The 13586-nt window shown below is 37.6% G+C and overlaps 2 protein-coding genes across 4 annotated transcripts in view; both read right to left on the bottom strand.

Annotated features, from left to right (window-relative positions):
• The window catches only part of LOC114240072 (uncharacterized), a 118428-nt gene extending 111641 nt beyond the window's left edge, over window positions 1–6787 (bottom strand). Inside the window, exon 1 of one of the 2 annotated variants that reach the window (XM_028170506.2) lies at window positions 6273–6787. In XM_028170506.2, coding sequence (XP_028026307.2) covers window positions 6273–6426 — 154 coding nt within the window. In that variant the 5' untranslated portion in view covers window positions 6427–6787. The remainder of the gene's footprint in view (window positions 1–6272) is intronic. The other variant, XM_089736856.1, reaches the window with a different exon arrangement.
• A 2988-nt stretch (window positions 6788–9775) lies between these two features.
• Window positions 9776–11822, bottom strand: LOC114240146 (THAP domain-containing protein 1). 2 transcript variants are annotated; one of them, XM_028170592.2, is made up of 3 exons: window positions 11246–11822; window positions 10639–10819; window positions 9776–10420 (listed from the first exon to the last, which is right to left on the bottom strand). In XM_028170592.2, the coding sequence occupies exons 1-3, from the start codon at window positions 11323–11325 to the stop codon at window positions 10151–10153; spliced, it is 531 nt and encodes a 176-aa protein (XP_028026393.2). In that variant the 5' UTR covers window positions 11326–11822; the 3' UTR covers window positions 9776–10150. The 2 variants fall into 2 exon arrangements, with proteins under 2 accessions (XP_028026393.2, XP_028026394.1); XM_028170593.2 differs by lacking the exon at window positions 11246–11822 and adding an exon at window positions 11034–11146.
• Window positions 11823–13586: the final 1764 nt, after the last annotated feature.

Genomic DNA, 13586 nt, shown 5'->3' with positions numbered 1-13586 from the left:
CAGTGATGTACGTTTCAATAAGTAAAAACGAATGTTCCGACTAATTGAGAGAAGTTTTGATAAATTTTGAAATCAATCCAATGTTCTTTTTTTGTTGCTGTATAGGCAGACGAGCATACGGCCCTCCTGACGGTGAGTGGTTACCGTCGGTCATGGACGTCAGCAATGCCAGGGGCAGAGCCAAGCCGTTGCCTACCGTTTAATACTCTCTACAAGCCTCATTTGAAGAAGGACATACTATTGCGCTCAGGAAACACGGTGGAGGGGAGCTCATTCCAAAGCCGGATGGCACGTGGCATAAAAGATCTCTGGAAACGCACTGTGGATGAACGCAGTGGATCCAGGTAGTATGGATGAACTCTACTCCGATGGCGGGCGATGCGATGGTAAAAACGAGATGACGGTATGATCTAAAGCATTTCCTCACTCCTCATGGAACATACGGTACAAAATAAAGAGAAAACATAAGTCCCCCGAGATCCTACCACCAGTAACTACGCAAAATATAAATTTGCGGTTTTGACTTTTATTACACGATATTATTCCTTCACCGTGGAATTCAATCGTGAACATTTGTTTAGTACGTATTTCATTAGAAAAATTGGTACCCGCCTGAGGGATTCGAACATCGGTGCATCACTAGATAATACGAATGCGACGTCTTATCCTTTAGGCCACTACGACTTCGCTTACGCTTCGACTTACGCTTGAAGGCTCGTGAGCTCGTTTGCTTATCTACGCAATCCAAATAAAAATATCAATATCAAATCGAACAAGACATCAACACTCGAATGGAACTAATCGACGACAAAGGTTGCGAAAACGACACAAAAGGCGCGAACAATGAACTTGTTAGAAATCAAGAGATATAAATTTTCTATGGCGAAAACTCATAATTCATCATCGGTCTTTTGAAATAACACCATAAAAATATAAAGCAAAGGCTTTTGACATGTTAAGGTCATTTTTAAGATTCAGTAGCCAAATGAACAATATATACGTACTGGCTAATAGTCACAGCAACTGCTGTACACCTACTGACTGTAGCCAATAAGCCTAAGAATGTGAATAGTAAGTATGAAAGAAGTACATTAGTATATCGAAATTATGAAAAAAAAGGATTAACACTCCATACAACATGAAATTAATGACTAAGAGAAAAAAAAAGACAGTAAATAAGCTTAGGTAAGTAACATTATAGACGAAACAAGCACATTTTAACGACAATTAATTTTAAATCAAGTTATATGAGCTATGTGTTAATGTTGATCTAACGATAAACCTCTGGGACATTGTCGATTACTGACCATATTTAGAATATTTGGAAGAACTGGAAAAGCATTCCGTCAGGCAACGTCCAGGCCTTGAATCTAATATCTTGATCTAGGATACAGGCTCCGACCGAGAATCTAACTCGTAGTACCTAGGCTGGTAGAGTCAGGCTTACTAACTACATGACCAATGGGATGATCTGATAACCTTACTATTTCCATTGAATGTGCTTGTTCCGATTTGTAGCTTTCTAATTAACAATATCACGCATACGATTGTGGTGTCAACCCGGACGGACTTGCAATACTAGCGATCACCAGTCAAACGATCGTTCGTTAGAATTGAGCTTCCCGCCTTCTGCAGACATTGTGCGGTCTCATTGTGAGGCTGTTGTGAAACTATAATGTTCATCAAAGTAAGTATTCTCCAAGGATTATGTGGTGTGGTTACGAAAGATTTATTGAAGTCGGCTGAACTTCGGCCGTGACAAATTACAATGATCGTTGAAGTACCAAATCATAGTTGTTGTATTCGCGTTATATCTTCTTCGTTTTAAGTGGTTTTGTGTTGTCCAATTAAATATTTCTTTTACCAATTATTTTCTATTCGAATCCATCTTTTCATATTTTACTAGCTCAGCAAACAATGTTCGACAATTTAGACGAATGGCTTAGGCGCACATAGAGAACAATCATACAGCATTCATTTTTATTTAGAGAGGTCATTAAATTAAAAAATGAATAATAATGAACAATACGTTCGCAATATGAAAAGTCCACAAACCGCACTATATTTCAAATTGTGTAAATCTAAATAAGCAATTTGTTTTATGTCACCACTCGCAGTCACACAATAGTATTTTATGATCTACTTATTTTCTTTAATATAATAAATCAAACATTGGTTTTTGTCTGCCAGGTCGGGCAAACTAAAGAACCAGTTCATAGTTGTTAACGCCAGAGGTCCTGCTAAGCGATTGCCTACTGATATATTATTAGACAATATTGTGATTTTTATAAATAAATAAAAAATCATTATTTTTATACCCTGTGTTAACTGAAAAGCAAAATAACCTTGAATAGCTTGGAGTCGTTTAATGTTATTGTCGTTGATAATGCTTCGTTTGCTCGTACCTACATGTACGGCTGCCCTTTGCCATATAATATTATCTACGACTGGCCTTTAGTATAAATAAATCGCATCTTAGCCAATAATAGTCCCGGTACAGCGGTAAATCTTTGGTGGCATTATAGCCACCTCTCGTGAGAGAGTTCGCAGGACGCCAAAATTATTTGAATATATTATATAAAGATCTATCTGACTACACGACGAGACGTCTTAACAAATGAAATCGAAAGTACGAAAATAAACAAACATTACATAAGAAATGATTTAGAGAAAGTTAATAAATTAATATCTAAAAGTCAGATAAATTACTTCGAGCAAAATACCGTATATTGTGGTTGTATCTTCAGTATCAGCCGTCATTACGTACATCAGTAGAAATTACTATTTGAGAAGGGCTTCGTAAACTAATTAGGGGTTTTAATTATTAAAAAAAAATAAAAAGTAATAAATTCGTGAAAATCTAAGATCCCACCGTTCATTGAATGTGGAATTTAAATTAATATTTCTCGTTATTCTATAAAAAGGGTGACTTCCACAATACAATAATAACAATTTTACGTGATCGCTGATGATAAATAAATGAAAAAACATCGTCGAAACAATTATCTTGACTTAAACTTTAAAATACGTTCTACCGACTCCCAAAGAGAATTCCGAATTCCTTCGAACATAAAAGAAAACTTTCTCTTTCACTCGTGACTAATTAGGCGTCAAGTTAAAGCCATTGAAGATATTCAAAAATGATCTTGGCTGTGTTGTCCGGAGTGTAGAGACCGGCGTGCGATGGTTGTGCAACCGTAGTGTGGTGGACCGCGTCAGGACGACCGCTACTAGGTACTTTTCACCAAAAACGAACAATAAAGTACGAAGATACGAAGTATGTACATATTGTATGGAGAACGTATTTGGCGGAGGCATGTCTGAGAAAAAGCTTGAGGCAAACCGTGCCCAGTTTTGGCTGCATTTGGCTTAAGCTGTATCAGATTTCAGAAGACCTCGTAAAAAGAGAAGTGAATAATCCCCTGTAGACGGGGAAATCTGTCATGTTCGACCTTTTCTGCGGAACTGTGTTCTCTGTGTGAAATTTGGGGATTGTAGTGGGACGCCTACCCAGACATTGTTAAGCTCCACATTTAAGGACTACCGACGCCGATTCCTGTCCGTGACTAATGGGTTACTTTAATGAGCCCGTGAGCCTTGTAGCAAATAATGATGTCGAACAGGTATAACCGCTACTTGCAAGCCAGAAATTCGGCACTCTGTCGAGGTTCGCCGCCATATGCAGGATGAGGTCATATATGTAAAACTCGAAGCAATAATAAATAAAAAAGTTAACAAAGCGCATTCATCTTTAGGAATTTGGACTTCTCAGAAAACAGACTCATATGCTGTTGAGCAAATAATAATCTAAATTAAGATATTCAGTAATGCGGATTACGGAAAGCTCGTCAAAATAACAACAGCTCATTCTTACCTATCTAATCTGTCTAACTTGTATTTATATTATTTCTATGTTTTTTTATACGTGATCTACCTATGCTCTCGCGCATTGTTAGCCGATTGTGTTCAAACTTGATACAATTGTCATTAGCACTCGAACCGCTAGCGTACGGTAGATGTAGTCGCAATAAAGCGATGGCCATTAAGGTAACATTGACATCTTCACCGCCGTTGCATATTTCACTTCAGTCAGCGATACCATTTGCATATGTGCATAATAATTACGTTGTAAATGCATAACTATTAACACACTTATATTTACATCTAACTTTTTTTTATTGCCTTTGTAGGCAGACGAGGATACGGCCCACCTGATGGTAAGTGGTCACCGTCGCTCATGGACGTAAGCAATGCCAGAGGCAGAGCCAGGCCGCTGCCTACCAGTAAGTACTCTTTTTTTTAAATACATAGTAGTAAATTCTAAAGCTTTATAAATGATCACATAACAAAGCGACACATTCCCGCGAAGCCCGTTACGTTGCTACGTTGCGCGGAGTCGTCGAACTGTTACGTCGCCGCGTCGGCTGGGTTTGTCAGGAAAGTGCTAATAGATTGAAATATAAACAGTTTCTCTCTTATAAGCATGTATGAGTATGTATATGAGCTACTTTGTGTTTGTATTTTTTATATATCAAAATTTAGGATACCACGTATTATTATAATTCAAAAATATTTAAAAACTAGTTTTACATTGACAAATAAAACAATGTTCGTTGTTTGGCGTTACGAAGATTGTAAAATGATAACTGAGAGCCTTGAAAGTTTTAAAACGAATACTACAATAAAAATATACCAAGTTGAAGTCAACCAAAGTCTGTCAAATTTACAAAAACGCTAGAAAAATACTGATATGACTGATACTTGATTCGTTTAAATATATATAGAAATTAAACACCCCTGGAAAAAGCAAATGAAATTTTTTCAGCACACAAATTTTTACCCCAAAAGTAAATTGTACCCTTAGCCCAACGGTTACGAGCGCTAATTACTGCACCACTTCTTATATCTTTTAGTTTTTTTCAAAAAGAACTAATGTTTTTAAATTTAAAATATCTTTAAACGTTTGCCATTTGGTTATTTTTTGGAATATCCAAATTACGTCAGTAAAATATTATATATGCGATAAATTCAAAATGAAGTTCAGTTCAATTCACAATTAGGGAATCGTTTAATTTTTATGTATATTATTGTTAAAAACTAGTGTTAGAATTGTCCTTCATTTATTTGAATGACAAAATTAAAACTACAGTTGTTATGACGGTACTGTCGCCACACCATCGTCTACTGTTGACGCGGCTGAAACTAAACTACAACAATTTGAAATCGAATTCATATTTTCAATAATAGTAACAAAGTTTTACATTCAAATAATTTCACGCCATAAACATGAATGACGGTACCACCCGAAGCCTCCAACAAAGCCTATAACAAGCGGCCTACGATAGCTAGCGACAGTTTAGTAATCACAACTATGTATAGGCTATTTTCTCACGTGCCAGCAAATGCACGTTTTGAAACAGTTCTCCGTCTCTGGCTATAATTCAACAAAATATCAATTGACATCGAAATCTTTTAGCAATCGTAAGAAATGTCTTAGGTCGTACGCTGCGTTACGACATTATTTTGATAACACCTGGCTATTGAGATTGAGAGACCTTTCGAACGCACCGAACCGAAAATGCGGATAAGTTTGTGTTCTTTAATTACTACAAATTCAACATTATCAATTTTGCACTCTATTACTTCATTAGTGATCATTGTAATCAGATAGTCTGTGTTTCTATATTTTTAATTTATCTGTGTCAATTTTTATTTGGTTCACGTTCTTTTATCGACATTGTATACACACTTGGTATCGATTGACACTTTATTAAACCATACTACGTAACTATTTAAACCGTTATCTGTTCTGTTGGATTTGAACTTTCTCGAAAGAATTTCCAAGGTTTCAGAAGACACATGATTGTGCAACCAGTAGCGTAATCGAAAACAAAACAAAAAAAAACATCTACAACTTGTCTCGCAACTGAATCTCGCAATAACATACCTGCACTGTGTGACGGAGATCTTAGTCTTTTAGTCGCTCGCTTGTAACTTTGTTGTACAAACACGCACCATTGTTTACATTACAAGCACGTTTAGGAATATTTAACATCTAAAAGAATGCTGATTAATTGCACATTAATAATTAATAGCACATTGTTTATTTAAGGAACTATGGGTACCAAATGTGACATAAAGTGTACGTAAAGTAATTGTTTAATGTATATTTAATCACCTTTCCGTCAATATGAATACCTTGAGACAGAACACGTTAACGACTAGTCCAGAGGCCTGTAGTCGTTTGTCCAGTAAATTGAAGTAAGTCGTACCTGATAAAAGGCTGGTTTTGGAATCCTTTCTAACGTCCTGTTCCAAAGACCCTTCGAGGCCTTTTGGAACATCTTCCCCTCTCCCCCCGCGCACAGCAAGCAGGAAAGCGCAAACACAAACAAAAGTGATCCTTATCAACTCGCGCATTTTCATCGTTTCACGCTAAAACCCATTAATGGCCATTTTTTAAATGTAAAAAGAAAATGAAAACAAATAACGTCACATTTTCACTTAATCGTAAATTTCGAATAAACTTAATGGATTCTGTCCACAAATATTTAAGTGATAAAATAAAAATCACATAACTTGTTGTCGCACTTTTCGATCGCCACGATTTTGTTTTTAAATCGATATTTATTAGTCGTTTCGTATCGCGGGTGAGATTTACACGTGCGTCGTTCACGAATATTGTGGAGGACTGAAGAGATTGGTAGACGGAGTGGGAGAAGCTGAGCGCCGCCTCGCGCAGCACACAGCGTTGCCACCGACATTGACAGGGCCACTTGTCAGCCACGTACTGCTTGTTTCGGAACCAGCATCTATACATCTACGAGCTGCTGTGACTATTACTTACCAATCAGTAGACAATATTAGCTGATTCAAGCCTCGTTACTTGGAAAAATAAAAATTGGGACAGCCTCGATTTCAATAACCAAATTACGTTTTTTTTCTATGAAATTGGGACTTGGGGATTGGGATTGGAAATACTTATTTAAATTTAGATACCTCAGTACCGTTGGTACTGTCAGCTGCAGAACTGCTACCTTACTTACCTAATAGTAACAATTATACCTTAAGTAGTATAATTATATAATCGCTTGAATCTAAATTAACTAAATAAGGCTGAAAGTACGAAATGACCCGGCATAAATCCAGTTGTATTTTATCCAACTATAGTTTCAATCTAGTCATATTTAATTTTAATATAAATGTTACATAAATATAAAAAAAATGTTACACCTGTTAATCGAAAATAATATATATACACATACTAATAAGGTACTATGCCGGTAATGTGATTTTCATTAACTATCTATGCACTTTTGAGGTCGCCTGTACGTGGTACATTAAACAGCTGCTCTGCGTGCCTACCTCCTGGCTACCTGGCGTGGCTACCTGGTTAAGTGTATTATAATACAATGACTTCCGCCGTTTGAGTGCGTACACGAGGAGGTCCCAGGTCGGTAGCCCGGGGTGCCATTACTCGCTGCGTTGCGGACCGTACTCTAATAAACAAGTACCTGCAAGTCCACTCTAGCGCGCTGGCACCAGGAGGACGAGACGACGCGTCGGCGGCTGCGGACTATGATGCGGTCCGCATTTTTCGTCGTCGCTGTCATCGCCGAACATACTGTGGAAGAGCAACCCGGTCGGCGGTGTATCGCGTTCCGACCCGGCAGGCTGGTTCGGGCCCAGCGGGGTATCCCGGAACACCAGCGGCATCGTCCGGGCGGCCTGGTAGGGCCGCCGTACCGCGGAGACCGACGTCGTTGGCCGGGCGTTCTCGGGGTGGCGCCGCGTGTCTGGTTGTAGTGTTGACCGCGGGAACCCCCCTACTCTGACCGGGTTTTGAACCCGGACGGAGATCGGACGTCGGGTGTAAGAGTGCAGGGGAGTCGTTTAGTGGGTGGGCCCTAAAATCCTTGGGCCCGCGGTCTGCTCTCAACACCTGCAGATCGTTGTCTCACATACCCCCCCGCCCACTAGGCGCGGGGACCTCGTAGGAGGTTCGGCCCCGGCCCGAAAAAAAAAAAAACAATATCTGCAAGTCGCAGTTGTTTTATTGAAAAGATATACACGGGTTTTCCTATACATGTTATTTTACAAATTAATGATCTATTGTACTATTTTAAATTTGCAGACGAGCTTACGGCCTACCTGATGGTGAGTGGCTACCGTCGCCCATGGACTTCAGCAATGGAAGGGAAGAGCCAAGCCACTGCCTACCGTTTAATACTCTCCACAAGCCTCGTTTGAAGAAGGACATGTTATTCCGCTCAAAAAACACCGTGGAGGGGAGCTCATTCCAAAGCCGGATGGAACGTGGCAAAAAAGACCTCTGGAAACGCACTGTGGATGAACGCAGTGTCTCCAGGTAGTATGGATGAACTTTACTCCGGTGGCGGGCGGTGCGATGGTAAAAACGAGATGATGATATCATCTCCAACAATTCCTCAGAGCGCTCTCCGTGGAACATATGGCAGAAAATACAGAGGGAACCGAAATCCCTCCGCAGACCCAGAGGTTCCAAACGACCCGTGAGAATGGGATTATCGACAATACGAACGGCCCTCTTCTGGAGTTCTGGAGTCAAATGGAAGTAGCTGGTATTTGGGAGCCCCAGAGCAGTACTCCACGTAAGGCCGGACTCGTGCTTTATAAAGCAAAAGTCTTTTTCTAGACGTGAAACGCCGCTTCGCTCTGTTGAGGACTCCCAGAAATAAGAAATGAATAGTGAAAATGAATGCGGATTCCAGCAACTTATCCCTTGGAGAGAGAGAGGCGCAAGACGCTCTGTGTGCTTAGTGCGAGTTTTTTAACGTTCTCGATACCGAAAAATTTTACTCAAATTTGTATGTAGTTGGAACAGCGCCCCTAGCGGCAAACGTAGGCAGATGTTTCAACTCCATACAAATTGAGTTAACTTATTCGATACCGAGAACGTTAAAAAACTCGCACTAAGTACACTGTTGTCGCAAGTCTCACGCTTCAGTTGTGTTGTCTCGGTACAAGTTGTATTACGACGGTCAATAGGAGACGCGGTTTGCAAGTTTCAACAACAAACCGTGTTCTATATTGTTCTCAGAAATTGTCAAGAGTTGATTCCTCCACCCCCGTGCCGTGGAACTCCTCGCGGCCGAAGCAGTTCATCCGTACTCTCTGGTAGCACTGCCCTCATACACATTTCAATGACGGACATCTTTTTTGACACACGCCATCCAGCTCTGAAATCAGCTCGCAATGTCTTGATTGCTCTGACATGTCCTTGTTCACATGTGGTTTAAAATTAGTCCCAAGAACATAGCAAGGCAAGAGCTCTTTTTTTATTTGATTTTTTATTGCTTAAATGACGAGCTCACAGCCCACCTGGTGTTAAATGGTTACTGGAGCCCATAGACATCTAAAACGTAAAGGCGCCACCCACCTTGAGATATAAGTTCTAAGGTCTCAGTATAATTACAACGGCTGCCCCATCCTTCAAGCCGAAACGCATTACTGCTTCACGGCAGAAATAGGCAGGGTGGTGGTACCTACCCGTGCGGACTCACAAGAGGTCTTACCACCAGTAATTACGCAAATTATAATTTTGCGGGCTATGCCCCTGAAATGTCCATGAACATTGTTGACCACTCACATTCAGATGTGCTGTGCGTTACTCTATATTTTAAAACAATAAATAAAAACAGCCAAACTTAACAGGAATAAAGTATTGAAAAATTAAATATAACACTAAATAAATTTAAAAAAAAACTTGATAAACAAATAAATAAAAATTACCAAGTTTTTTGACATAAAAATATGTGAAATTTAATTATTGATAATATAATTATTAAAACAAATGTTCAATGTACAAAATTTTAAATCTTACAACTATTCTATGCATAGCCTTTACATCTTTTAAATTAATACTTATATTGTAAGTAAGCAATTTCCTGATATCTCTGTGTTGTATTGTGGGACAGATTGGTTCCGTCAAGTAATTTGAAGTAAGAAGAGGAACATGTCTCATTAGAGATTTACATGTTATAAGTGTAAGAATTTGTTCATTATATAAAATTATATATTATATTATGAATGACAGCATTTAAGTTTGGCATTCCTGTGCACATATATTATATGCTGCTCAGATTAAATATTTACTTTCATAACATTAGCCTCAATGAGAAACTTCACAATTATATTGTTCCGCTAAGCTTGTACTGTCCTTTATTTTAATTAAATGTTTGACCATACATTTCATACACTCTAATTTTTTCTTTAACCTCCTCCTGCTCTGCCACACGAGGTTGAGTTTGTGTTTCCTGCTCTCGGCTATCATTTCTAATCTCCGAACTTTGTTTTTCAATTTGATGACTTCTTCTGTGTCTGATGGATCTATGTACACTGGTGGTAGTCTTGAAATTGTTGGCACTGGCTCTTGGCATGGCTAGAAATTGAGATAATTATGTTGTTGGTTTTATATTGATGAGTGAAATCATTTAGATCATCATAATTTGTGTATTATGAATGCTTTAAATTAAAAAAAGATATAAATTACATTCTATTATAACTAAATCATTCCAAGTTTGATCTATCGTTTTATTTTGCATACATTACTATTAGTTAAAAGTAATTTCATATTACTTGTGGAAGTTGTTGACTTACAGATATGTTAATGCAAGGCACGGCATTAACAGATAGTCTTCGTAGTCCACTGTCAGTTAGATAAAAGTCAGTGCAACCAAAATGTTCCGAGCATACTGCACTAAAAGGACTTGATCTCCATTCTTCCTCCCTGTTCATTGCCCTCTCCCACTGTCTCCGTCTCTCCTTATCACGAGGAAACCTAGACCAAATAATGAAAAATATATATTGTACAAAAGCTCTATGCATTAAAATTAAAAAACAGAAAAGTTAAAGTTGCATATTGTGAGAGAGTATTTAAAATACACAGCACTGTTGCAATATATAAACCATAATAAGCAACTTGCATTAGACAACTTGAACTTTTTGTTTATAATCTTAAAAAATGAATTTCAAAAAAAGTTAAAAGAGCCTACATTTAAATAAATGCCCAGTGGCTCTTGGTAAATTTATGATTTTTGAAAGAACCAGTAGCTTTTCGTTCATTTATTATTGCAGTAATATAACTTAAATTATCTACTGTAAGCATTCATATTTTTTTCTCTCCCGCTACGTGTTAATTAGCATTATAATTAACAGATACAAGTAAATATTCGAGCGATAGAAAAGTAAACATGGGTATTTTCACCTGTGGAATGTAATTCCATCTTTATTTTTTGATGTTTTTACCGAAGTGTTTTTACAATTCGATACAGCACAGCAAACCATTTTATCTCGACATAAATAATTGTATTAGAAAATTATTAAATTACTAGCGAAAAACCTCTAAAGACAGTTTTTTTTTTTAAGAGATTTTATGACCTGGTAACTGAGACCTTTAAGTCATGTCTTATTTTAATTTATATTATTCATATTTTTATGAAAAATGATATTATGGAGTGAAATGAAATGAAGATGATTAATTTGAGACACTAATCAACTGGGATGAAATTAAATGAAATGAATTGAGATGATATGGGATGAAATATAATCTCAGTAAAATGGTGGTCATTTACTAAGATTTTTCAGTGGACTTTTTGGAGGATCCCGAGAAGTTACGTCCAGCGGCTTTGTTTCATTTTCCCACATTTGTGCACTTTCACAGATATTAAACATTTAATAAACCACCATTATTACACATTTAAACCCGAAGAAACACTAAATAGACAAAATAAAACAAATCACACAACTTCACTCCTCGCGTTCCGGCCAAAAAGTCTCTAAAGACATTTTTTTTTTTAAGTGGGTACTGTCTATGGGAGTATCATTTCGGTTATTCGGTCGGATTCGGTAGGTAATTCGGTAGGCAGCGGCTTGGCTCTGCCCCTGGCATTGCTGAAGTCCATGGGCGACGGTAACCACTCACCATCAGGTGCCGTATGCCCGTCTGCCTACAAAGGCAATAAAAAAAAAAAAATATTTTTTCAGTGGACTTTTTGGAGGATCCCGAGAAGTTGCGTCCAGCGGCTTTGTTTCATTTTCCCACATTTGTGCACTTTCACAGATATTAAACAGTTAATAAACCACCATTATTACACATTTAAACCTGAAGAAACACTAAATAGACAAAATAAAACAAATCACACAACTTCACTCTTCGCGTTCCCGCCAAAAAGTCCTCTAAAGACAGTTTTTTTTTTTTTAATTGGGTACTGTCTATGGGAGTATCATTTCGGTTATTCGGTAATGGGAATTTGTAGATATTAATATGTATTTATAGTAAAATTTATTTATTCTAAAAAAATATTATCAGCGAAATTCCGATGTTTGTTACATTGTGAGTAATTGAATTAATGAAGAGGCGGGTAAAATTTAGCGTTATGCCAAAGTAACTATCCCACGCGGATGAAGTCGCGAGCAAAAGCTAGTGAATATATAAACAAAAACAACTGTGATTTTTTATCAGATTAAAAGTTGAAAATTATCAATAGTTTCAAATTGGCTACAACAGACGCAATAATAAGGTTCTGGTTTTGCCGTTTAGCGTAGATATTCTTTTTTTTATAAGCTTGTAACCGATTAGCACAAGGTTGAAGGTAAATTCGTATGCTTTTGCACTTCTAATAAAACTAATCGATGTACAATAAAATACAAAATTACTTTTAAAAACATAAAGAATCCAGTATATGTCTAACTGAACTAGAATTCAAACGATCAATCTTAAATTGAAATGGTAAATGATATAATGTCTGTCAAATTTAATTTCGCTTGCAACAAAAACCTCAACTCACCCGTAATTATATGGTATCGCACACCACTCTGTCATGATGGCATTTATTTAAAACGTAGGGCGAAAGTGGCGTGTATCTCCGCCCACATTTAACGGCGATAATAGAGACATCCAAATTGATAGTTTTCAATTCGTTGTAATGGGACACTGCTGAATAGACAATAGTGCTGAATTACAAATAACTTCGATTGAGTAGTAAGTAGTGATGGGAATCTAACCGAAATGTATCGACTATTTAGGTAATGTTTTTTTGATGTTGGAAAAAGTCACGATTATAAATATTGACGATTGTGCTAATAAGGCATTGTGCCTTTTCAAATTTTATTAAAGGTACAATCCTGATACTTCTCCTTTGACTTCCCTCCTCCTTGCCTCGTATTCCCCACTGCTGAGGGTCGTAACCACCGTTTTGTATCACCTTCGCACGCACGATCTTTCTCCATCTATTCTTGTCTCTTGACTATAGACAAACAAAAAAAAGTTCGGAAATATTTAATATCACAACCACAGCTGCTACGCCATTTAGATGGAACTGAGGTTGAAAAATAGTATGAGGGTGGTGGATAGTTAATGGGGAATTCTTTTTTATTGATGGAGGAAGCTGTGTCGCGGTAGGGAGCCATACTTTCTGATTAAAAGCCCGATTGAGATTGAGAATACTTGAGATCCTCTGTTGTATCTCAGCTGATTTTGTATTAACTGTGACAGCGAATTGAATAGACGATAGTCCTCTAAAGAAGATCATCTTGCTCAATTAATC

The sequence above is a fragment of the Bombyx mandarina genome, chromosome 22 (assembly GCF_030267445.1).
Source record: "Bombyx mandarina strain Sakado chromosome 22, ASM3026744v2".
NCBI lineage: Eukaryota > Metazoa > Arthropoda > Insecta > Lepidoptera > Bombycidae > Bombyx > Bombyx mandarina.
Note: the sequence above shows the minus strand (reverse complement) of the source record. Positions and strands in the feature narration are given on the sequence as shown.

Excerpts from the sequence above, each read along its gene's own strand:
- LOC114240146 (XM_028170592.2), bottom strand. The coding sequence starts at position 11,325 with ATGGTTTGCTGTGCTGTATCGAATTGTAAAAACACTTCGGTAAAAACA. Across the intron at positions 10,820-11,245 it reads GATGGAATTACATTCCACAG|GTTTCCTCGTGATAAGGAGA; the intron begins GTGAAAATACCC and ends TATTTGGTCTAG. Across the intron at positions 10,421-10,638 it reads TGCCTTGCATTAACATATCT|CCATGCCAAGAGCCAGTGCC; the intron begins GTAAGTCAACAA and ends CTCAATTTCTAG.